This window comes from Petromyzon marinus, chromosome 15, assembly GCF_048934315.1.
Source record: "Petromyzon marinus isolate PM22_M1 ecotype Great Lakes invasive population chromosome 15, UKy_Petmar_22M1.pri1.0, whole genome shotgun sequence".
NCBI lineage: Eukaryota > Metazoa > Chordata > Hyperoartia > Petromyzontiformes > Petromyzontidae > Petromyzon > Petromyzon marinus.
Genome location: NC_133681.1, coordinates 14303678 through 14330204, shown reverse-complemented (window position 1 = coordinate 14330204; position 26527 = coordinate 14303678). Strand labels below are relative to the sequence as shown.

General features: G+C 43.7%; 1 protein-coding gene across 1 annotated transcript in view; it reads left to right on the top strand.

The window, feature by feature from the left end:
• The first annotated feature begins 2178 nt into the window (after positions 1-2178).
• The window catches only part of LOC116942709 (angiopoietin-2-like), a 47054-nt gene continuing 22705 nt past the window's right edge, over positions 2179-26527 (top strand). The window contains exons 1-7 of the mRNA XM_032954971.2: positions 2179-3773; positions 16730-16870; positions 18656-18777; positions 21069-21301; positions 22320-22450; positions 25213-25314; positions 26303-26469. Of these exons, the coding sequence (XP_032810862.1) occupies positions 3465-3773; positions 16730-16870; positions 18656-18777; positions 21069-21301; positions 22320-22450; positions 25213-25314; positions 26303-26469 (1205 nt within the window). The 5' untranslated portion in view covers positions 2179-3464. The remainder of the gene's footprint in view (positions 3774-16729; positions 16871-18655; positions 18778-21068; positions 21302-22319; positions 22451-25212; positions 25315-26302; positions 26470-26527) is intronic.

The following is a 26527-nucleotide window of genomic DNA, read 5'->3' as shown; positions in this document are numbered from 1 at the left end:
GCGCAACGCCACTCACTGTTCCATTGCGTCTATTGGTCGCACCTTCTCAAGGCAGATTTTTGAAAAGCTGCAGCAGATTTCACTGCTGGAAATCAACACAGCCTGCGAGCAATGTTTTTTTTTGCTCAGATATTGGATGGAGCATCGTTTTAAAAAAAAAGTATGGGTCATTTAGAATTTGAGATGCCTGTTTGTTTGATTTATCTCTGTTGAGATACATCAATGGTTGCAACATGTGTCACGTTCAAAAACTTGGACAAGATGCCACTGTGACTCTGGGGCATTGAAAGACATATAAATTTGGGATCCTGAATCCCTTTGAGAAAAGTCCAACAAGTGTTGGAGCATAAATACGTTCACAACAACTTTACCATTGAAAACAAAAACATCTATCCGTGGCTGTTACATGGTGATATATATATAAACTTGCTGCTGCTATTGAGATGGAGGACTCTGCTTTCAGCAGTTTCATTCTGGAATTTGTGTTCAAGTCCCTGGTCGATTCCTTTCTGGGAAAATCTATCTCTCTTTTACTGTAAATTTTACCATCCCTACTTCGCAAGGAAATATTTCCCTTTATTCTTTGGAAAAATTTTTACAATTCCAAGAACCCAACCCCGAATAACACTGAATGCATTATGAAACGAATCAGAGCATTGTTAAGTCATCCACGTTCATCACAGACTTGCAAACATTTATTAACAGGTGGCCGGATGGGTCAATCGTCAGAGTAGTTATCCAGCACCGCCTCAGACCCTGGGTTGGAATCTGGGCAGTCACCAATGATTAAAACTCGGCTTATCAAATGCATTGGCTTTCAAAAAAAAAACATCGCCTAAAATGTTGCTTTGCACTTCCTGTGCTTTGGGTCTTTCGTTAAAGCCACGTAGATAGATCAAATAATAATAATAATAAATAACAATATCACGACGTTTCGATCGAATATATATTCTCAGCAGCTCTACCGCGATATTTCTCACCCGATGACGATTGCTTGTGTTGCGATTGAAACGTCGTGATATTGTTATAATTTTTATTTTCTATTTTTTGATCTATCTACGTGGCTTTACCGAAAGACCCAAAGAATATTAATTCCTGCAGTCACGAAAGCTTTAAGTCAAGATTTGCACTTCCTGTTGTGAGAATTATAAATATCGGTTTGACTATCATGCGACAAACAATTTCACAGAAGCCAATCTCTTAAACAGGACGCACTCTGTGATATTTGCGAAGAGGCTCCGATAGCACAATTGGAATTAATTGGGTATCAAACCCATCATATATCAATACAAATCAACATGCGTAAGTACAAGCGAAAGTAAAAGGTGTTCAGCCAACATAGTTACATGACGAGGTGTCAAATGTTTACCACACCTCCGATTAGCACGGTTGGCTACGTACGGCGCGAAAGAAATTCGACATACATACCAATGGCTATTATTTCAGCAAATCGAGGCAGCGGTGTAGCGTGGTTAGCATGGGCCTCGGTATAATACCATTAAACGGGGCCTCCTCTCCCAATTTCTCCTCTCTCCATAGACCAACGCCTGCCCCCCCCCCACTCCCATTCCAGCCTGTGCACTCCAGTGCAGTTGCACCGACTGCACACTCTATATCTACGTCACTGAACAGTCAGCGGGTGAGACGCTGTAGGCAGAAGTTACGGAACTTTAATCATAAGTTCTAAGGCAAATGTGATCTCTGTAGCAGGCGCCATTAATCATTGGCAGATACAGCCTTTGTAGGGGCTGCTTTGGTGCCATTATCTTTAGAAAAACACAGCAAGACTAATATTACCCCTAATTAAATAAATATCCCTTTGAGGGTAATCAATAGCAAGTTTGTGCTGCGCTGAAATAATAACCCAGAAAACTCAGTAGGTAATTCCGTGAATGCCATTTTGTTAAGTGTGTGTATTTTTGTTACGTATTTGTAAAAATGCAACAGTCACCACGGTCAGGTCTTGTGTGGGCAGTTGCCTTGATGTTAATCATTGCAGCTGTATGTCGACGTATGTTTCACCCCAAAAAAAAAATACTTTTTGATGATGATAGGCATATCTCCACCCCCCCCCCCCCGCGCCTCAGTAGTGAGTGGGTTGGCACATTCTTCACCAGAAAGGCACATCACCCTGAGATTGCTGACTTGTCCAAAAGGGCTGAACCAGAATGCTGCATTACATTCACGTCTTGCCTTTTCAAAAGCGCACTGATTAGCCATGCCCGGCCGTGATTATAAACACAACGTGGTTCTGTTTATAAGCTCTGAAATGATACACAGAACTTAGCCAGATAGACGGCTGTGCGTACATTGCGTAACTATTTGTGTAACAGAGTGCACGCTTTGCAACACCATCGAGTCGCGAGCGTTGTTCACCGCGCAGCGGTGACATTTAAAATTGCCGCAATTTAATTAGAGACAATATTTAGTTTGTCTTTTTCATGGTTCGCAAGTAACAAATCAGTATTACCAAGTGACAATGGTAATTGTCAACAGGTTCCCGTCAGCAGTCCTGCAAATATGATTGTTTTGAATGAGTCATTGTAATATGCTGAACATGGGTCACTCATTATATCGGTTTACAAACGCATTTTAGTTATTGTAATATTACTGAGCAGACAGTGATATTACGAAGTGGTAGATATAAGCGTACACATGCAGAATGTACAACGTAAAAATATATATATACGTAAGGTCATGCATGTAGAGGTGTAGATACACATCACGCGTTACAATTGCAGAGTACACAAACAGAAGCAGTTCCCACGACACTTGTTGCAAGTGGCAGCACTGCGAGTCTGCGTTGGTTGCGTATGGACCGCATCAGTCTGCCCGCGGCCCCGTTGCCCTCCGAGATAAATTGGGTGAGGACATTCCGCAACCCTTCCTGGGGAACTCGGCCTATGATGAGTGCCCCAGACCTCCTGGGGCGGGAGAAAGGAAGTCGGAACTCCCAGGCACACAATACCAAGCACCCCCACTCGCCGCGAATCACCCAACCCCTCCCTGAGGTTTATAAATATGTTCTGCCTCAGCTGGCAAAAAGGGGCTTTTAGCAGCATGCTCCTCCGTGTCATGGTGCAAACAGGAATACATTCCACCAGGCATGCACCACTAACAAATGTCCAGCTAAAGTAGGATTACGTAACAGGAATTGGGTATTTGTACATTTTTTTGTATAAATTGTTTTTTGCGGAAAGTTGAATTTACGTCAGTGAAATAAGCACTGTCCTTTGTAAACACATATATATATTGCGTGCTTATTGAAAGAAAAAAAAAGACAACCCGGGGGCAAACATTTTAACGGCAATTTTTTTTTCTTCCCATCATCGTTAACACAGCAGTGGTGCTTCGCCCGAAGAGTACAACGCCGGTGCTGCTGTCGAGAGCGCGTGTACACCACCCCCCCCCCAAAAAAAAAGAATCTGGTCGAGAACAGCCTTGCAGAGCCTTCGCGCAACACGATGTGGTCCTGCCTCTGGCTGGCCGGCACCGTCCTGAGCGTCGCGGCGGCGCTAGATCGTGGCTCCGAGCGGCCGGACGACCCCTTGCCCTCGCCGCAGGGCTACCACCGGCTGCGGCACGCCGGCTGCACCTACACATTCCTCCTGCCGGAGCTCGACTCGGACTGCGGCGGCGCCGGCAGCGGGGAAGACGCCGAGGCACGCCACGGCGTCCAGAGGGACGCCCCGCCGCTCGACGGGGACGCGTCTCTGCAGCGGCTGCAGCTTCTCGAGACTGCCGTTGGCAACGTCACTCGGTGGCTGCACAAGGTGAGGACGCGGCGGAACGAGCGCGCCAAAAGGTGCATCCGTGCGCGAGATGACTGATACGGTTGTCACCTGTCGTGGTTTCAGTTGGTTAATTTCCCCCCCACACCCCCACCCCACCCCAGGAAATTGTGGTAAGCTTTTGCCGAAGCGTAAAAAAAAATAAATTGTTTTTGGTCAGTTGCGTGTTAATGCACCACGCGAGACTGTGGACATGTTCACATGTCGTCGTGCTCCCCCCCTTATCTTCTACTGTGCGATCGCCTTCTTCCCGTGATACGTCTCAGTTTTTTTTTTAATGCCGCAGAGGTGGCAATTCTCGTGCCTGATCCGTGAAACCTGGGTTGTCAATGAAAAGTAAGGTGCCCTGCTCGACAGACAGCTGTGTATTGGAAGGGAAAGTAATACAGTTTGAACAAATTATTTGGTGGACACTGTGTTGGCTTTGGTGCACAAGCACACATAGCAAAACAAACTTAACACATTCATCAATAACGCTGCCTCTGAAGGCATATATGTAAGAGGTGATGTTTAGGGTAATGACCTTTTGTTATAGCATGTAAAACTCTATAACAATGTCTTGCGTTTTGAAATAAAAAGTAAACTATTTAGTCTGAAGCTGAGAGCCACCCCTCCATAGTAAAATAAACTCTTTCACTGATGCCATTTGTTTTCTGTGTGCCTTAATCTTCCAATGTAATTCTCGCAAAATGACAATATGGTTTAAAATATTGTCCTAGCTGTAACAAAAAAAAAACAGCTTTTCCAGGCAAAGGAATATATAGTCTATCCAACATCTAAGCATTTTACTCCACCGAAGTTCACAGGCGAGGCCAAAGTCAAATTGGTTAAAAGTCAAACCCAAGTTCAGCTATTCATTTTTCCTTCAAGACCTCAGGTAAATAAATAACCCCTGCATGACTTTGCCCTATTTATTTTGAACATAGACCATGTCGTTGTATTGTGAAGGCGCACGTGCACCTTATTTGTTGTTGTTATTGGGCCAAGTCACTTAACATTTCGCAGCCTCGCCTCCACAAATCTCAAGGCGAGGGCCACGGCTAGGTCTGGGCACAATTCGTATGGGGAATTGGCTAAGCAGTCATCACCTTGCTGCAGGAAGGAGTGCTAATTTGCTCAGCAAGAGATACTTCCTGTTCAGCCACAGTTAACTGAGCAACTCCTGGGCATTACTACTACTGCTATGCTGTTGCCAGAGGTGGAGCCACAGGGGTGGGGGGGGGGGGGGCTGGGGGGGGGGGGGCTCAGCCCCCGCTGAAATTTTGGGAAAATCGGTAATCGGGATAACCGGTAATCCGGCTGCTGCAAAATGCTGCAGGCTGCCACCTTGTGCTGCCCTGTAGGCTGCCACCTCGTGTGCTGCCACCTTGTGCTGCCCTGCAGGCTGCCACCTCGTGTGCTGCCACCTTGCACTGCCCTGCAGGCTGCCACCTTGTGTGCTGCCACCTTGTGCTGCCCTGCAGGCTGCCACCTTGTGCTGCCCTGCAGGCTGCCACCTTGTGCTGCCCTGCAGGCTGCCACCTTGTGTACTGCCACCTTGTGTGCTGCCACCTTGTGTACTGCCACCTTGTGTGCTGCCACCTTGTGCTGCCCTGCAGGCTGCCACCTTGTGTGCTGCCCTGCAGGCTGCCACCTCGTGCTGCCCTGCAGGCTGCCACCTTGTGTGCTGCCCTGCAGGCTGCCACCTCGTGCTGCCCTGCAGGCTGCCACCTTGTGCTGCCCTGCAGGCTGCCACCTTGTGTGCTGCCCTGCAGGCTGCCACCTTGTGCTGCCCTGCAGGCTGCCACCTTGTGTGCTGCCCTGCAGGCTGCTTGAGCGGCAGCCTTTCGAACTTATCGAACTTATCAGCCACATCAGCGGCTCCGACCTATTAATAAACTCCGCGTTCAAATCCAATAGAATTTGTTTTATACATTTGTGGCGCCCATTGGAAAACATTACACTGGATGTCTCACAATATTGAAGTCAGCCCCCCCAAAGTCAAAATCCTGGCTCTGCCCCTGGCTGTTGCATGTGTCATCGCTTAGCTGGCACGCTCAGCCAGGCCCTTTCTTCTCTGTGAATCTTAATATCCAATGTAATTCCTAAAACAACGCGGGTCTGGAAATATTGTCCTTGCTTAAATAATTTTATTCTTACAGGCAAATGAAATTACAAGCCGAGCCAACCTCTGCATTGTCTGAACAACAACATTCTGTGCTCATACTAGTTGTCTGTTTAGAAGTATGAACATAAACTTGCGTACATTCACAGTCTGGTTTTATAAGCATTTTAATTAATGAAGACGGTTTTTTTAAAGTTCTACTGACATTTCTTTCTGTGGGACGGTGCTATAACAACATACATATTAATAAAAAAAATTATATTGCAGATCAAACATCACCTTTATTTCATTTTGGTTGCAAATATGTCCAACTGACGTCATTTGAGGCTGGTGCTAAATCAACCAAAGTTCTATTCAATGCTCCCTCTTGGGGCAATCCTGCCAAAGCAAAAATAGCTTTACTGGATCTGTGACGAAGAAAAAAATTCTAACAAAAGAATCCATATATCAGGTACAATAGTAGCAGATGCTTCCTGCAATTGGAAGTTTACTAACATTTATAATATAAAGAAAAACAGGAAAGCGAGGAGCAAACAAAGTAGACAGCCGTCCTTGCTTTGTATTTGCGATCCGGACACAACTATTCCCCAAAGTTGTTGTTTTTATTATAAAATTTTCTGTTTGACGGAATAAGGACCGGTGGAAAACGATCGTGGCCATTACCACAAAAAAAAGAAGTGGGCCTCGCCACCTCTGGGCCTCACCCGCGCCTTCATGTCCCCTTCTATATTGGGCCCCATTGTAGTGGAGCTATTCTTGGACGGCGGTGGTTGCTTTGAAACATTTTTTTTTTACAACAATAACGACAAGAAAACGAGCAGACAAACAAATTCCGCACGCGTCGCATGCCTCCCACAGATGTATTGGGCTTCATTCGTTACACTCGGTGGACGCCAGGTACAGCATCCGGGGAGCGGTGATGCAGTGGCTTGTCCACTGCGTTATAAATAAAGCTACAAATGAAACTCCCGGCGATGGCTACCACCAGTGGGTAGTGATATCTGAACCAGTTCTGGGTCCTCCTCTTCACCAACGCACACTGACCAGCGTGGTTAATTATGCTTAAACAACCAGGATAACCGACATAGTATGGAGAGGCCTTCATCCAACAGTGGATTGCCATAGCCATTTAAAAGGTCGGTAGGTAAATAAGTAGCTACGTATCTTTTCAAATAGATAACTGTCGTGCAATGCACGGTGTTATTATATACAGACATAGTCTATGGGTCTTTCGGTAAAAGACCCATAGAATATGTATTCATGGAGTCACGAAAGCTTTAAGTCAAGACATATACAGAAATTTAGTCAAATTAACTTTAATGAACGCATCTCCACGCCATGTCAGTCAAACTTCACCAGGGTGGTCCGTACGTGTTGGTGGATGGCCAGGGGGCACCAAGGACCGGTTTAGATATCCCCCCACTGGTGTTAGGACCGGGAATCAACGTTTGTCTGCCAAGTTCATAGAGCAGCGCACTGACCACCGTGCCACTGCCCATACAAGGCAGGTATTGTATTTTGACGTATTGGCGATACACCGGTGCAGCACAACACACCAGTCCTCATAAAACAGTTTAAATTAAAAAAAATTGGAATCAGCAAATCTGTTTTTCGGTCTTTCATTGATCTTGTCGCCAAGCTTGACGTGATTCCAAGGTTTATTGAGTCTACTGAGATTTGCTAAATAAGGTCAATATTGACCGTTGATTTGGGTCCATTGAATCGAGGGACTGTCCGATCACGTCTAGGGCACGAGTCAAATCTGCCTTTGGAATACGGAGCCAGCCGTCATCAGGCTGAGTGCTGTATGGCAACAGACTGTGAAGTTTCGTGTTCAGCCACGGTAACAGACTGTGAAGCTTCGTGTTCAGCCACGGCAACAGACTGTGAAGCTTCGTGCTCAGCCACGGCAACAGACTGTGAAGCTTCGTGCTCAGCCACGACGACAGACTGTGAAGCTTCGTGCTCAGCCACGGCAACAGACTGTGAAGCTTCGTGCTCAGCCACGACAACAGACTGTGAAGCTTCGTGTTCAGCCACGGCAACAGACTGTGAAGCTTCGTGCTCAGCCACGGCAACAGACTGAAGCTTCGTGTTCAGCCGCTCATAAACGTTCGTCTTCTGACCGCTTCGACATCACGAGAACTGATTTTGACGCACCACCACCATCACCCCGCAAGATTTTCTGACCGGGGTTTCGAATCGTGGGGAAATAAATAATAATTATTTTTTATCCAGCAAGGGCCTTTTTTATATACCGCGCACCGATGTACCGTCAATACGTGAATTTGTCAAATAAGGTATAGTGCCTATGACCGTAAGTGGCTATGCAGATCTGTGAGATGGCTTGAGGCAAGATAATCGAACCACGAACATGAAGGAGGACTTATCTGCATTTTGTCTTGTGGTGTGTCTCAAGTGAAAAGTAACACTATCACCATGACAACAAACAACATCTGGACAGACACGGCACAATTGCTAACCCCAGGGGGAAAACATTATACGTATTAAAACATTCCATCACGTATTTATTTAGTACAAAAGTATTGTTGTTGGGTTAATATTTCCCCATTGGAATGCGAAATATCTTCCCGAAATTATATATCGCATGCACACATGCCGATGCAGGGATTTTTTATTAGAAATCCTATTTTTCACGAACTAAACTAACATACAGCGGGGATATATATGGAGATGTTTTACATTAGCGAAGCATCTGGCTTGATTAAAAAAAAACAATGTTAATGGATGCTGTCAGAACACGACCATTGGTCCTGCGAAACAAAGTTGAAAGCGAGCGAGGTGCATCTTGGCAGGAAGAATTCGTGGCAACGGTGAAGTTGAAGCCCGTATAACAAACAGGTGTCAGCCCTCCTCTCGGGAGTCGCTGGGTAATAATCACGTCTGGTTTGGAATGCAGGAAAAACATGTTGTTGTAAATGTGGTCTCAGCTGGGGGGAGGCGTTCCGGTTGATGGCGTCAGAGGAAGAGAGATTTATTTGAGAGGAGACGCGACGTGTGGTCGCTCTCCATGGCGCTCGGTGCATCTCCATCGTTCTCCCTCCTGTCGGAAGCCTGAGTCACACTGAGTCACACCGATCCAGCCCCCAACGATGAGTTTGCGTCTCACAATCATATATCTGTATGGCCATGAACAAAGTATGATTCCCCCCCTCCCCCCACTTCGGTTTAAATCATGTTAAAGTTACTCATTTGCTTTCACTTATAAGGGTGTCACCTAACATATATTATTTTTGGCAACTTGTTATTTTTGTAATTGTTTCGTAATTCCTCCCCCCCCCACCACCGGAGCTAGAAGTTTAGCCAAATTAAATGCGCAACCAGTGTTAATGCGATGTTGTATTGTGTCGTAGTAACTTGTGACCATCAACTCCCCTACCCTTGAGAAAACAGTTTAATCAGAGGCGGCTGCCTGGATTTGAGCCCAGGATCTCTGAGTAATATGTAGCCACCTCCTCAACCAACTGGCCTTTAAGTTGACAGTCGTTTATGGGCATCGCATTGTAAAAAAATATATATTAAAACTAAAAGTTATGGAACTTCTTCCTTACCACTGTAAAAAAGCCATTGGCTGGAATTGTAGTCAATGGAATTTTTTTAAACGTGGAAATACGCACTGTTAATGGCAATTTTGGTATTTCTCAGCCTAGCCTGTGATTGTCAAAGCAGTCCATAAACGTCGATGCGAAATAGAGGAGGGCACGCTGCCTTAAAGGGTACATGAAATATGTGGGTCACGCTGACGTTAACGTGCAACGCAATAGGCAACCTGTAAGATATTATTTTGGCAAAATCATTTATCATTTAAGCTCCTGTGCATAAGATACGTATGCAATTTCTGATCTACGTAAATTATATGCAAGGGTATCCCATTACACTTAAGCTAATGGAGCAAACAAAACTGTAAAAAATAAGTTGGAAAAAACCCCAGAATACTCACCCTAATTCATGACAACTGATTAAATCACCAGGCATACGTGAATCATCAAGTGGACACTAAGAATACTTGACTCCATATTTTACCACTGCTTGTGTGTGTACATATACAGTATATATACATACACAAAGCACAAACTTGCACTCTACACTGCAAAGACACATACATATACACGACACTCTTAATGCGATTTTCCAAATGTACTTCATCAAATGTACTTAACCAATCTGCCAAATAAACACATGCCTTCATTTAAAAAAACAACGATAACCTCATCCAGAAACATACCTCTTTTGCAAAGAGGGAACCCCGATCATAAAACGTTTGTAGGAACATTCCTAGCAAGACTAGAAAAAAAATACTAATAAAGACAAAAAATGAGTTCAACATTGCGTGGAAAAAAATCCACATGCGTCCAGTCCAATGCCCTTTACAGTGTGCCCAATATAGTTTTATTTTTATCCAGCAAGGGAAAACAATAGAACGATTCCCCCTGTTGCCAAATTTACGATAATTTTTTTCTGTCAAAAATTGTTAAGTCTCCCCCTTGGGAAAGTGCATCAATATGTGGGAAAAATCGAAGTAATTCCGCCTAATGAAAGTGGGTCCGTGCGGTTTGATTGTGTAAAAGCAATGCCACAAATGTGTTTTACACTGCGCTAACATGGATACTGTGTTGTATAAAAACTACAATGACTATTTTTCAGTCTTTAGGTGTATATCATCCCTGAAGTGACGACAATTTTTAGAAGCCATTCCAGCTGCAATAAGAACTCAACGCACTCATCAGCAGTCTTTAAGTAAAAAAAATACTTTTAATATATTCCAGTTGCATGGCATTTTGCAATGACACGCAATGACATGCAACTGGAGTTTTCAAATGTTCTGTTATTGTTTCAGTAAAAAAATAGAGTAAATATTCACAAGTTTATAGCAAAGCACGCTTATTACGAGTATTTTTTCATATTCCTGCGTTGGTAGTGCTGCACAAGAACAAACAAAACACAATTTGCCCTAAAGAGAAAAAAATATATTATGATAGGCGATGTTTCAGGCAATGGGTCTTCTTCATTGCAGAACAATTAGAGTTCAATAACCCCTCATTCATTAAAAACAATGAACACATGTACAATAATAATAATATTACATAAAAACGTACTGTACATTGATCTGCACATAATTGCAAATGTATACTCGATCAGTATATGCAAATAGCTGGAACCTACTTAAAAACAACATTTAATAATGCTTCCTCCACAGCGTGCCATGTGTTTGACCACACTTTCCACATCTGTCACTTTATGCAACTTTTTTTAAAGTGGCAAATAAACAAATGTATAGATCAGAGGGCTGCATTTTTTTTTGCCATGCTTTCAATGCAGCCTGGTTGCTTGTGGAATTTCCGGCTGTGGTCCAGGAAGGATCGGTGTGGGGGGCATGATGGTCCTCGTCGCTACACGTGGGTACGTTTTGCGCCTGGCACCCACAGAAGAGGGTTGTCGTTCTCTGTGGCGAATAACAAAAAAAGGAACACAAATGTGGGTACGGGGGTCTTCCTGCTGTCGCTCACGCGAACATAACTTTACTGGCAAAAAAAACCCACGCCTTGCCTTGGTAATAAATCTTCTAGCAAGGGATTGGGGTTAGGACTTGGGTTCGGGATGTTTGATGGTTTTAAGACGCTTGGGAATTTTTGGGAGATTTTTCTGATTTTTGCTTTGACTTGGCAGTGCTTTCCAAATTATTTCTTGTTTTCCCCTAAAGCATTTATTGTCAGATAATGGACGAGGGTTCGATAAATTACAAAAGCCATACATTCAATGTGATCCTTCATATGAATGCTTACCATATATATGCCCAATGCAAATATTACAAAATAATTTCACAACCATTTAATGCGCATATATTTCTGCTCTATGTAAAAAAAATATTCCTTTTAAAATGTTATGAGTTACCTCGATGGGGCTCTCAATTGGTTTTTAAATCTTAACATTATCGTATCTGACTTTGATGTATGAGTGAAAATATGAAAAATAATATAAATTATAAGATGTTAACTGGCAAGTAAGACCATATCGAACCCTCCGAACTGGGAGTGGAACAGCGGATCATGTCATACATTAAAGCTGATTCTTAAGCTTTATAAATGACGTTAAGATAAGATAAATATGCATTGAATAGAATCTGTGAGAATCAATATATATTAAAAAAATCATGTATGTTGCATGCAATGGGTTTCACAGTGCACAACAGGCACCGGAAGTGCTACTGTTCACCAGAACGTAACAAAAACAAAGAATCACTGCCCTGAACTGTGGCAATTCATGAACTTACTGTGGGGGGTATACGATTCTATCCCTGCTATTAACTACCTCAAAACGCCTACGCAGCAGTAGTAAGAGAATGGATACAATAACCATCGTCTTCTCTTTTCAAATGCAAAGCAAACACCCAGAAGGTTAAGTTATTTGCTACACTGTGAAGGTGCTGACCTTGAAAATGAGCCCTTCCTCTGTGCTGCCCTGTTTCCACCAAGGTCAAAGGTTATGTTCCTTTCCAATTCATGAGCACCCACTCCCCTCCCCCCCCCAATTCTTTGCATTCCATGTGAAATGCATGGGATAACTTTCTTATTTTTGCATTCTAACACAGCACAGAGTTTTAGTAAAACAAAATATGCTGCTTATGTGTACACATTTTGGAATAAATGTTTATTGCAGATGGATCAAGAATTGTAAATATTGCGACGTGACTTTAATGTTGCCAAAGCATGAATCCACAAACTGGCTCCAATATTGCACTTTTGCCTCTTAAGCGATCATAAAAGGCCAAATAAGTCATGCTCTAATATTGAGGAGCTTTTAAATCAATTGGAATGAACATAATACGGGTTTTTAATGACCGTTTAAATGAACAAAGATGTTAAATTATGCGATTGGACAGAGCAATATAAATAAAGTTTTAAATGCAATGGAACAACTTGGTATCCCACAAAATCTCAGGCGCCATGGTGGCGACAACTACCTCGCCTAATAGACAGGAGGGCGTGGGTTTGATCCCAACCCTGATGACAGTATATTTTGAGTTTGCATATTCTCCCCGTGGCTGAGTGGATTTTTCTCCAGTTCCCCCAGTTTCTCCCTCCACATTCAGAAACTTGCGTTTAGAGTATTTGGCTGCAATAAATTTCCACATGATAGGCCACTATCATTTGTGGCCAGCTCGCGTCTGAAAAAGAGCTATATAGCTCAGTGAGCCTTACCTAATAACATTTAAATAGAACATAGTTTATTTGAGCATTGTTCAGAAAGTAGGAATTTTTTTTAGTAGGCAGGTTAAGTGAATGAAAACAGTGAATTATGAAGTTAATTGAGCAGCTATTAGTGGCAAGATGATGCAATAAAACAACCAAACGTGCATTTTAATGTATTAAAAAGAAGGAAAAGTTAGATGTTAACAAGACTGTCATCAATCAGAGTAACAGCCCAATTTCCGATCGCCTAAAATCGGTACTAGTCTGAGGGCTGAACTTTGCAGTCACCCCCAAACACATCCCAGTGGATGATATCATTGCCCAGGTTGACGTAGCCGTCAAAGATTTAGGTGACATCCCAGCAGACGTGGCAAGATCTGAAATCGCCGCCATCCTCAAAAACGCTTAGAAATCCATTAGTAACATCAGCAGGGACAAGCGCTTTGAACTCGCTCAATTGAAAAAGAGAGATGACATTGTCATCCTTTCAGCCAACAAGGGCAATGCCATGGTCATCATGGATAAAACCACATACAACAACAAAATCCAGGACCTTCTTAATGCTGGCAGTTATACTAAAATCAACAAAGATCCTACCAACCGCCTGGCTACAAAACCCAACATTACCGTCTCTAATTCGACTATTCGACTTCTCTAATCGAACTGGCCAAGCAGCTCTCTCTAAAACCTTCGGCTGCTAGACCACCCAGATTTTATGGTCTTCCAAAAATCCATAAAGAAGGTACTCCACTCCGTCCTATCCTTTCTACCATCAACTCACCTACCTATAAACTGGCCCGATTTCTGTCTGAGACCCTGCTTCAATTCACGGGCAAGACCTCCTGTGATTGCCAACAAGGGTTTTGCCACCAAGTATAAAAGTCATGTTTTGTAGAGGGGTCAAATACTTATATCCCTCATTAAAATGCAAATCAATTTATAACATTTTTGACATGCGTTTTTCTGGATTTTGTTGTTTTTGTTGTTATTCTGTCTCTCACTGTTCAAATAAACCTAGCATTAAAATTATAGACTGATCATTTCTTTGTCAGTGGGCAAACGTACAAAATCAGCAGGGGATCAAATACGTTTTTTCCCTCACTGTATAACAATTCCTTACGGCCTAACATCCTGTGCCACACATCCAATCCAAACTATACAGAAAACCACTGTAGTCTGCGCTCATTCAATGGGGGAATAGCAAAATGATATAAACTCTATACTGAAGTCCTCTGGTGGTTATCAGACCTTGACATTGGCAATCAGGTTATGAACGTATTGCCATACGCTTAGGAATAGAGAATGCGGTATTATTTTAAATTAAATACTTTTGTGTAAAATTCTGAATTATTAACAGTGGCAGCTGGACATTAGAATTGGGGTTGGGCCTCAACACAGAAAGGGTAAAAAACAATAACAACACATTTTCAAGTTTGTAAAACTGCATGTTATTTTACATTTCCTCATACATTAAGTACAATTTCTCAAAGACGGCTGCTTAAAACTGGACGTAACTAAGCCGGTGTACAATTATAACCTCTGGTGAACACGTGCGAGCGACTTGTGCAGGTTTTCCGCTGCAGGGCTCGCTGTGATATAATTACACTGTGCGCTGTACATGAACACGGCAGATAGGGGATGCTGTTGGGGGTTTGTTTTTTTCTTCTTCTGGGAATCGTAGGGGCAAAGCCAGCCTCTACCCCTTGCCTGCTGTGCCCCGCTGCGTATGCCCTTGTCAGTAGTCAGTTACTCTACTAAAATGGTTATCGACCACCAACATCGCCCCACACGCCTCCATTCCCCACCAATATATTTACACTGCAGCCGCCACCATTAAGAGTTTATACGTTTTAAATACACAGGGCAGAACAAAAACATATGGTACATTAAGAACACTCGCGATTTTTTTCTTGGAAAATTAACCAACGCACAGAAGACTCGAGTTTGCATGAGGACATGGGCATTACAGGAACAACACAACTTAGCTCTGGTTTTCCTTCGGAACATTTCATCAACAGTTTGTAAATGTTGTTTAAAGCTATTGTGGAATGTAGTCAAAGGGAAGGCGTACATGTCCCCTTGCATTAAAATATGCCGAAAGAACTGGTAAAACTAAACAGAAATTCCAATAAAGTATGGTATATGGGTATTTCTTGGAATTTCATCTGCACCACTGTTATGATTGCCTAAAACAAGAGTAAAATGTCCCTGTACGTCATTAGGGGTTGGAGCACAAGAGACATTGTGCTGATTGTGAATTTCAACAAAAAATCCACATAATACTTGTATCAAATTAATTTGGCAAAACATGATAAGATAACATTGGTAGGGTCTGCACATTTAATCCAATGCTCTAACAAATGTTGCCCATTAAAAAGATTATTTAACAAAATGCTTTCAAGAGCTTAGTAGTGCTCGTGGTGGTCCAACGGTCAAATCCACCAGATCATTGTTGACCAAGAATTGGCCGATAGCCTTACCCAGCTCACAAATTGGCAAACAATGAATAAATGTTGAACTGTTTATTAAGTTAAATTATATCAACCCTCGCAGATGGTCATGCATAAACCAGTTGGTTAAATGCCACATTTTTGTCACTATCAAATCCGTCGATTTCTATCCACTTTTAAACAACTGAGTGCTTTCTTTTTTTAAACAACGTTTACATTCTATTGGTAAGAGGCATGCAGCATCTTGTGCCAACCCTTTAAATGCAAACACGGCCACCAACTGCTTATATAATGAGAGCCTTGCAGAACATAGCTTTGCAAACATTGTTTATACATCCCAAAATTAATCATGACACTTTACCACTGATTTAAAGCTTTCGTGACTGCAAGCATTCATCTTCTTTGGTTCTTTCGGTAAAGTCACGTAGAATGAGAATAAAATAATAAAATAAAATGAGACGATAAAATTCTCACGACGTTTCGGCCACAACACAAGTAGCCTTCATCAGGTGAAAGAACAGAACTGTCGGACGACATTCTACGTGACTTTACCGAAAGAACCAAAGAGGACTTTACCATTGCTCAAGGATAACCTGCTGGGGGAGGTGGCTCAGATAAATTCGCTGGCACTGCCTGAGGTCCTGAAATGAACCTGAGCAGCGGCCCCTACTTAAACTGGTCTGTGCAGCCAGTTCATGGCCTCAGCCCAGTAACCAATGAATCCACATGTCTTGGCTAAGTTCCAGCAACGAGCGTGAAAAAGAAATATTCTTATCACTGGCATAAGACAACTTCCTGGAAGAGCGTGTGGGAAAGTACGCCCCCTACTGTGTCAAATAAAAAAATGATACGGTACTTGAAGGATCTTTCAGTAGGCCTGTGCAATATCGGATTCGCGGGCCGTTTTCTTGCCACATGGGTTGCACTGCTCTGTGAAATGTCTGAATGGATGCTTCATTTCATGGCGTCAATAGCACAACGGTTGTAATTTGTTTCAAACAACAGGTGGGCAAACATTCAGCCCTGCATTGCTGGTGGAAGGGCCTACCACTTTAAAGAGCTCAAGAAAGCCCTGTTTGAAAAAATATGAAAACAATAATAAATATAAAATAATAATAATAATAAATGACCTGCTGGACCGTGTCGTTTGTTTGGGACGTGTGACACATGTAGTTGGAAACACGCGTGCAAGAGAACGCAGGCAAGGCAGGCTTCCTGCACAACCTCTCTGTCGAAGAAGCCGGAGATGTGGGCTCGATGCTGTTCGCTTACAGCCATGAGCAGAACCAGTGGATAGCCAACATCGAGATGCAGGTGAGAGGTGAGGCGGCCAGCACTGTGTCCGCAAAGACACACCTGACAGGAGGGGAAAGGCAGAGCAGACCTTGCAGCTGTCCTCTCTTCCTGCTGCGGTGTGTTTTAACCATTAACCACTTTGACGTGCCTCCCCCATTGAGTGCGGTCGTGACATTCTTGCTTATAACTGTCCAGTCCAAACTATTAAAACGATTGATTTACTATGGTACCAGGTAAGACTCAGTGGGCTATTTAGTATTTTTTTTTAAAGCGACCTGGCCATAGATGATAGCTTAATGAAATGGCTTATCACGTGGAAATGTATAGCAACCAAAAACTCTAAACGCATGTTTCTAAATGTTCGGGGGAAATAACGGAGGACCCGGATAAAAATCCACGCGACCACAGGGAGAACACACAAACTCAAAATATATAGGTGTCAGAGTCGGGATCGAACGCACGACCACCTGCATACCAGGCGAGGTAGTTAACATCTCGCCACCATCAGAATAAAATGGTAAAGGCGCAATTGATATTTCTTGCACACACGTCTGTCAGAAGGGCTTTCATGAGAAGAATCACTCGAGGAACCCCCTTCCATACCCCCAATTAGCACGGTTGGCTACGTACGGTGTGAAAAAAGTTCAAGAAGAAGTTCAACATAGAGGGTATTTGGCCTATTCTTTCGTTCCAGCAAGACCTCTTGCAAGAGGTGGAAGTGCCCACACTTTACCCCACCAGACAATCTGCCGAGCGACTAGCAGTGGCTAACCCATTTATACTGCTGGGTGGGCGGAGGTGTTTAAGAAACGTGTACGATTGTTTAAACCGCTATGCACCGGGCTCAAATCGAACCGGTGAACTGTGAATTGCAAGTCCAGTGTGCCACCCATTACACTGTGACACCATCCTCGTAACCAAAGCAATGCAATTATACTTTTTTTAAAAAGGAGATGATACTTCAGGGCTGCATGGTTCCTTCTAAGTTTTGTCTATTTTCCTCCATCCACCACTAACAACGGAGAATGGTTGCACCCCTGTCCATTTGAACCATCTGAATTACTCTCTTGAGATGTGGCGTTGATGTTGGAATGGTTTTTGCAAGCATATGCTCCGTGTCTATGGCGTAACCCTGTGTTGTACGTAAAATAATTTCAAGAATTCAAAATATTGCTTCGTTTCCATTTATGGAATGTAAACACATTCGCAAATAACACTGGATTAGAAAAAAAGTACGTACTGTAAAATAGCCACATTATAGAATGTGTCATCTGTAGGAGAGAATGTTAATGGTCGATTGAATTGATGCCTGCACGAAACAGTAAAGATATACACGTCAATAATGTTTAGCCTTGTGTCAATCTACTGCTAGATGAAGGCCTCTATGCACAGTGTCAGCTATAGGAATTGATGAACTATATTTCACTGCACTGGCAGTATCGGTTTGGCACGACGGGAGGGGTGGGGAAGGAATCAGTTCGTATATCACTCACCACTGATGTTAGTGGCTAGGAATCGATATTTGTCGCGAAAGTCTATGTGTTAAGCTGACTAAATGATAAGGCTCGTTGAACGAATCGTATTGTATGTGTCATGCCACTCCACGCAAACATCATCCTTCTGAAGATGCCATAATATTGGATGCAACACTTGTGTACACAATGGCTAAACAATGTGCCATCACTGGCAATAACAACACACTTGATGGTATTAGCCTGCAGACTCTACATAAACGTTTATATACAATGTATCCCACAGGAATTGAAAATGTGCAAACAGTCCGTCTCATTTTACATTCTGCAGCTCGTTAATCAGACATCAAAGTTGGAGATGAAGGTTTTGGAAAATGCCCTGTCTATGAACAAGCTGGAAAGGCAGGTGCTGATGCAGAAACAAGCGATTGAACACCTGCACGAGAAAAACAGGTAACTACTGCATATGCACTCATCCAAGTGTAGTGGGTTCCAGGACACGGAGACGGCAGAATAGAAGCAGCACTATTTATTTAAACCTTAACAAGGGTTACACTAGAAGGGGTAGCGGCCCCTCCACCCGTATAACTCAGGAACACACCCCAGGCTCTCTAGCCTAAGCTCTAGGCTCCCAGTTCCTCCTGGTAGGGCTCTAAGGGAGGCTATCAGATCCGGCCCTGGTTAGGCACAGATCTCGGCACCCCACCGACCAGACCGGCCCTTAGAAGGACTCTGACTCTGGGGCTCTGGGGCCGCACCACTGGCTTGCTATGCCGGCCCTGAAAAGGGCAGCAGTCACAGGAGTTCCAGGGTCTCACCTAGCTGCCCTTCTTTCTTCACTGGTTGCTTCAGCCTCGGGCCCCACACTCTGCCCCGAGCTCCCTGGCTCCCCGCACTTTATACCCACTGGAGCCTTAGCGGACGTTGTTGTAGCCACCAAGGTGTGGGTGAACCACACCTTCCCGTGGCATGTGTTTATTCCCCATAGCACCCCTACACAAGTAAGGCGACGATTTGGTCACGGGTGATCATGTAAATTGTGAATGAAACAAAGGAGTCCGTAAAGTTTGGGTGACAGATGTGAATGTTTGTATGAACATTTTCGACTTGGGCACTTCCTTCAATTCCTCTCGGTGGGCGGCCTCATTTTCTATTTCTTTATCCTTCCTTGAATTTTTTCAGTTTTCGCCCTCATCGATTTTACTAAAAATTACCGTGACAAAATCATCACCTTGCAGAGAGGAGTGAGTTGGGTCACCCTAATCATCTGCCCTTCTTTCTCCAGCACAAAGCCAGGATTAGCCTTTTTTTCAAGATATCACAAGAAAGCTCACGTTTATTTCGTTGTTTTGTTGTTGTGTCAAGAGGTTTAACCTCCAGTGACGAAAGACGTCTTTTCATTAGATTGTGGACATGCTATCACATCATCTAGAAGTCAGTGCTATTGTGCAGAATGTTGATATCCCAATTTTAAAAGATGGGGTTCATGCCACGTCAGCCATGGAGCCCATGTCTACAATCATATATTTTATTTACTATAAACATTTTTTTAAAAAATTGTATCAGGTAAGACTCCACTGAGCTATATAGCTCTTTTTCAGAAGACACCTGCCTAGCACAAACGAGAGTTCAACGAAGTGGCTTATCATGTGGAAATCTATAGCAGCCAAATACTATAAAACGCATGTTTATTCTATATATGGCAGGAAAAACCAGAGGACCCTCAGAAAACTCCACGCGACCACAGGGATAACATGCAAACTCCAAATATACAGCAGGCGTCAGGGTCGAGATCGAACCCACGACCTCCTGTATTCCAGGCGAGGTAGTTAACATCTCGCCACTGCGGCGCCCCGACATTGCACAGCAGCGTTGAGACAAACCATCTGCACTCAAATGTGGCATCGTTGAGAGGTTTGGGTCGCACGCCATTTAGCTGGGGGACTTTTATGACGTGTTACACATAAGTGGCTTGGCCTTGAAACAAAATCATAATCTCAAAGCTCAGGCAGCATTCATGTTACATGCAGTGCATTTCAGGTCATTATGGAGTTTGAAAAAAAAAACACATGTGGAAAATGTTGCTTAGATTTTTAAGTCCTTCAGGGGAAGCTAGAAGCTGTTGTCAACTCTATACATCCATCAGGTGTCTCGGGGCTCAAGCTACAGGCCCTAATTACACGTCACCCCTGATCCGTTAGCCTTGGGACGTGAAGTAGAACAAATTAATGTGACTAAAAGTGACGTATGGTGTTAGGTGTCTGACGTCTATCCGCACAATTGTGTTAATCTGTGAGTGATGAACAAGCCACCTAGTAGAGAGTCAAAATAAATCAATAGACTTATCCGTGTGTCTACCTACTTCAACATATGTTTTGCCCATCAGCCCGTGGGCTTCCCAAACCAATGCTATACAGAAGCGTAATTTAAACGGGGAAATATGGACTGGCGTTTACCTTATGGGTCTCATGGAAGGCCCAAGTGCTGATGGACTGAAACAATGTTATTTTAATGCAGAGAGGTAAATGAAGGCCCAGTTATTATGTGAACGTATCATATCTATATTTTTTTACCTTCCTTGTAAATGATTCTGCAATAACATTTTCTAAAAATGATTACAGAACATTCTTCTTTCCTTTGGCTTTGTATAGCACAGGACTCATACATCTGTGTCCAGGTCTGATCGCAGTACTCTCACCGCTGTACGACTCTGTTTATTGTTTATTGTTTTTATTTCCCCATAGCGTGCTGGAAGGGAGGCTCACAGCGATGCAGGACAGCCACGAGATGAAGCTCCAGATGATCGTGCAGGAGAAGCGGCAGCTCCAGAAGGTGGTGGAGGACCAGGCAGTCGTCGTGTCGCAGGTCGAGAGGCACCTGGAGGAGGCCGAGAGGAACAGTTCCCTGCTGCAGCAGCAGCAGCAGGAGATGATGCACACCCTGCAGAGCGTTCTCAACATGCTGACTCATGCAGCAGGTGACACAGCTCGGGGTTTTTCCGCATCCGGGCGATGAGACGCAGCAGTATCCTCCGCTAATGTGGCCTTCGTGGCTTTAATGTTTATCTAAAAATCACCTTCAAAGGGGGCCATTTACTTGATATTTGTTTATCGCACTCGTCTTATTAGGTTATTCAGTTTCATGTCGACGCTTTCCTGTACCGAGACGTCTGCAAGTTGCGGCGTGGGCCTCGTTCACCGCGGAATCTCGGAACGCGCAAGTGGTTAGCGTTAACTTTATTTAAAGAGGAGTAGGGCCGTTGTTTTTACAGACATTGTACTCACCGCAGAGAACGGTAGCGACACGACTGCACGCAATGATAGCTGGCACCAAACTGTGCCAGACGCCCTCCCGCATGGCTTTGTGGCAGCCTCGATACGTCTTCTGAACGACAATTTTTTTTTCCGATTCCTTTCCGATGACGGTAGTCATCGGAAATGTACACGTGTACATCGTTATTGGAATGGGTAAGGGTGAAGCAGATCCCGGTTCTGTGTAACCACGGACACGTAAATATATGTTTAAGTCATTGGCCTATTAGCTTCTGGAATAAAATAATTATTATTTATATGTGGAGAGAGGCAACAGAGTTATACTTTGCTCTGCCATTACCCATGATATTACACAATGCTTCATGAGTTTGCATGCCATCTTAGATGTATAATTTACCCAGCAAATGCAGTCTTTATTTGCTGAGGATTAGCCAGCAACATAAGAATGTGATTAGGACAATGGTGTTTAATCCTCGTCTCTAATGACAAATGTGAAAATATATTTAATGTCCAGAAGGTAGGCAAAAATCATTAAACGCCTTGACTACAAGACATTCCATTCCATATAGCACAAAAAAGCGTGTGAAGGGACAATAGCCGGCTGTAGACTGCCCATTACATGCGTAAGAGCAGATGCTGCTCGTGTGATCAATGAAATAATCGGCGGTGGAGATTCTTTTCTTTCCGTTTCCAAGCCCCTTGTTTACTTTCGTTTGTTCGCAGTGAATCAGCAAAGTGCCAATGACGAAGTAAAGACTGAATTCCAGGACTGTGCCGACCTCCATCATTTGGGGAAAACGAACAGTGGAATTTACAGCGTCTCGGTGCGGAACATGAGCGAGCCCTTTGTCAAGGTGAGCTGGCATGCCGCGCACACAACATCGTCGTGACGGGGGGGGGGGGGGGGGGGCCCGAGAAGCTTGGCCAACGCTGGTACTAATTTGGTTTGGTACTGGCGTCATCGAGGCTGCCCAGCGTCTGGTGTGACTCAGTCGTGCCAGTTGTTACAGAAAACAGACAGGACTCACGCATCGACTAAATCGCCACCCACTTTTGCCCAATAATTCCGGAATGCAGTTATAGAGGAATGTAATGATACGCCAAACCACCACACCCACCTGAGCCTCCGGTCGATTTGATGAATGGGCATCATTGGGGTAATGCTTAGGGTAGAAAAGGCAAAGTGTTAAAGGTGGGAATACAATGATTCAGCCCCCTAGCAATCTGATGGATTGTCACTGTTCACGGTCGAGATTTGATGCAATAATTCATGTTTTATCTTCAAGTTTCTCACATCTCGTTTGTATCGCATCTCTAGTTTCTGGTTTAATTTATACAGTTTTGTTTGCTCCATTAGCCTACATATAACATTTATACATAATTTGCATATAATGCGCATAAATAATACATTTTTGTTTTTTTACGCACGCGATTCGACGCATACATCGTAATGGTTAGAAAAATATATTAACCGAATTGACAAAGACCTGTAAATTATTATATCATCATCTATGATGCGTATCATAAATTTGCTTATATTAACACTTTTCTTTCACTCAAAGCAAAGTGTTTCTGTGTGCCTTATACAACATTTAAGCATTTTGTTTGTCATTGTGTGTTGTGAAGGTTTGTGTGACACCTCAATAAACCAATTCTGCTCCGAATGGAATCAAAGTATTAACGCATGCCAGAACCAATATCTGAATTGGTTAGGTAGACTGTCTCATAGAGAATCAATCCCTGGTTGACAATCTCCATGGCTTGACCCAGAAACATGCGTGTTATGGGCTCGTATTCAAAGAGATTGCTGTCTGCACGCTTGTGAACGTGAATTAAAGACTCGAGGCCACACTCTGAAAGAAGCATCAATTTTGCGCGGATAATGAGGCCAACAAAGGCATCTGCATTCAATACAAAGCAAAAATCCTCTCTGTAAAAAAAAAGCTTTTGCTGCCCATTTTCATCTGTAGGCCCATCCCAAGAAATCAATCCATTTGCAAACCGGTGGTCGTGGCATAGAGTAGTTGGTATTGACCCTGGTGCGGAGAATTAAATGGCATCCCCCGGTCCAATCCCCCCAAAACCTCTTCATAGCCCGGTGCCTCTGGGCCCCTCTGACCTGTGGGGCCCAGTGCAGTCACATCACCTTCACACTTAATAGCTACGCCACCGCCTGGAGGACATATCCTGAAGTGGAGGCCGTAGCCTATACAAACAAACACTTCGATGGACAATACAATACAAATTCCTTACTTTAATTGCCCGGAAGAAAGTCGTGAAGGGAAACCTGGTTAAAATATAAAAAAAATGCAATCGTAAGGATTCGGATTTGCACGGCGTTTAAAAGCAACCGCATCTCAAGATGCTGCTGCATACACAGTGGGCCACGTTCGTTTTAGGGAAAGAAAATAAGCAGTCATAGTCTGAGAAGGTCTTGAGCCTGGCCTTGAACAGGAGCAGCGTGGGAGGCTTGGAGAAAGAAGGGGAGTCCCAGACTTTTGGGGAAGCAGAGAAGAATGAGCGACCTCCCCGCTTAGGGGGCCATCCATTCAGTACGTACGTATGGAGGGGCGAGGGGGGGTTAACCCAAATGCGTACGCTTGCGTATGGGGGGGTCTACTGACAATGTACGTACATATAGGAAACGGGATGGGGGGGGGGTTGAAGCCTCGATAATAATTTGTCTACATTGGCCTTAAAATGGGTTAAATAGTCCGGCGGTGGACTATCTGTTCAAGGATTAATATTATTAATCCTTAATATTAGTAATCCTTGATCGTTTCTGCGTGGATTAAATATTGGCCGTTCTATAGGATTCGGGGGGGGGGGGGGGGGGTGCGTCAGGCGTGCGTACGCAGGTGGGGGTGGGGGGTAGTAAGTCCGCGTGTGTACAGGGAGGGGTCGAGTTTTGACAGATTTTTTGCGTACCTACTCAATAGATGACCCCTTAGTAAAGATTGACTGGGGCCTTTAACAGAAAGCCCTGGTTGTTGAGGAAGAGTGTCCCGGGAGGGGAATTGAGTCCACGTAGGACGTGGTGCAACAAAATGAAGATGCAGAATTTAAACACCAGAAACAGAAAACATAACAGACATATTAGAGGTGTGTCTGTAGCCTTTTCAGTTATCATCTCCATGGGTGTTCAAGGAAGTGTATGTTGTCTTGTTGGAGGTACGGACACTATACGTCAAGCAGCTTCTGATGCTGTCAAGTGGAATTGCCAAACTCACACTCACCGCTATGATGTTGTGTTGTCAGTTGCTTTAAAAAAAATCATACGAAAGAAAAGGAAAGAAAGAAAAAAGCACAGTATCGTTTTGATGCTGGAAGGGAACAAACAAGAAGATTATAAATCGTGGGTGAATGCTCAATTGTAAATGCTGTGGGTTGACTCGCCATCACACCGATGTGCTGAAGTAATAGCTAATCGCCACATTTTGTTCACATGGCAAACCTTACTAATTGGCTGTCGGATGGCGGTGGGTTTACCAACACATTTATATTCATGTGATCTCACTCAAAAACCTTTATTATGAATATTATTGGTTCGCGATAGCCTACGTGTTAAAGTGAATGCTCATTTTGTCTGCAATGGTCCCTCGTCTGCACTGTTCAGGTCTATTGCGACATGGAGACCGATGGAGGTGGATGGACTGTATTCCAGCGCCGGAAAGATGGCTCTCTGGACTTTCACCGCACCTGGAAGGAATATAAATTGGTGAGATTAACATGGGCGCATTTGGTTAGAATTTGACCGAAAAATTTGAAAAAAGTGGCCAAATTTTCTTGCTGTGGTTTTCACACCTGATGATGATTGCTTGTGTTGCAGTCGAAACGTCGTGAGAATTTTATTGTTTTATATTTTTATTATATTGTTTCCCTTCTACGTGACTTTACCGAAAGAACCAAGAATATGAATCCCTGCAGTCACGAAAGCTTTAAATCGAAATTTAACTGTATTTGTATCTGTCCCTGTCACCTCCCTGTGTATTTTACAGTCAAAAAAGTAGGGTTTCTCGAAACATAGAACCTTCCGTATCAACTTCATCATCACCACCATCGATAATTAACCCATTGCTCCATGAGGGCCTCTCCAAGCCGTCATCATTTCTCATGGTTCTACAGTTTGACGATCCACCTTGCTCATCCCGTCGCTCGCTCTGCACAGTGGACGTACTCCCAGGTGCAGTTCCATCATCGGCTGCCATTGTCGTTAGTCCCGACCACCGGCTATCGTCCCCCTCGAGTCTTGCCGTTAAGCCCTCTTTCTTTTCTAAACTGCTCAAATTGTGACATAAAACTTACGTGACTGCAGGAATTCATATTCTTTGGTTCTCTCGGTATGGTCACGTAGATAGAAAAGAATAAAATAAAAATAATACAATTATAAAAATGTATAAAAACCAAAAACTCACGACGTTGCAATTGCAACGTCGTTGCAATTGCAACGTCGTGAGTTTTTTTTATTATTATTAATTAATAAAATATAATTATATTTGTTATTTAAATTTTACTTTACCGAAATAACCAAAGAATATGCCCAAATTGTCTTTAACCAGCGTGTGCTGTCTAATCTATGTGTTTTGTTCTATCCCGCAATGCAATTGCAAGCGTGCATCTCCACAAGCTTCCTTGTGTGAATTTTAAGCTCTTGCATTGAATCTACCAAGGCTAAATTAGGAACGTATTTTCCACTTGTCACACAGGGATTTGGAGACCCCGTGGGCGAGCACTGGCTAGGAAACGAGGTGGTCCATCAGCTGACCAGCCACAAGTCGTACGTGCTCAGGGTGGGACTCAGAGACTGGGAAGGTCACGAGGCTTTCTCCCTCTACAACAGCTTCGCGGTCGAGAGTGAGGCACACAACTTCAGGTGAGAGGGCCACAGGGGACAACCTGGTCTATGTGCACAAATGCAGCACCCCCTTTTT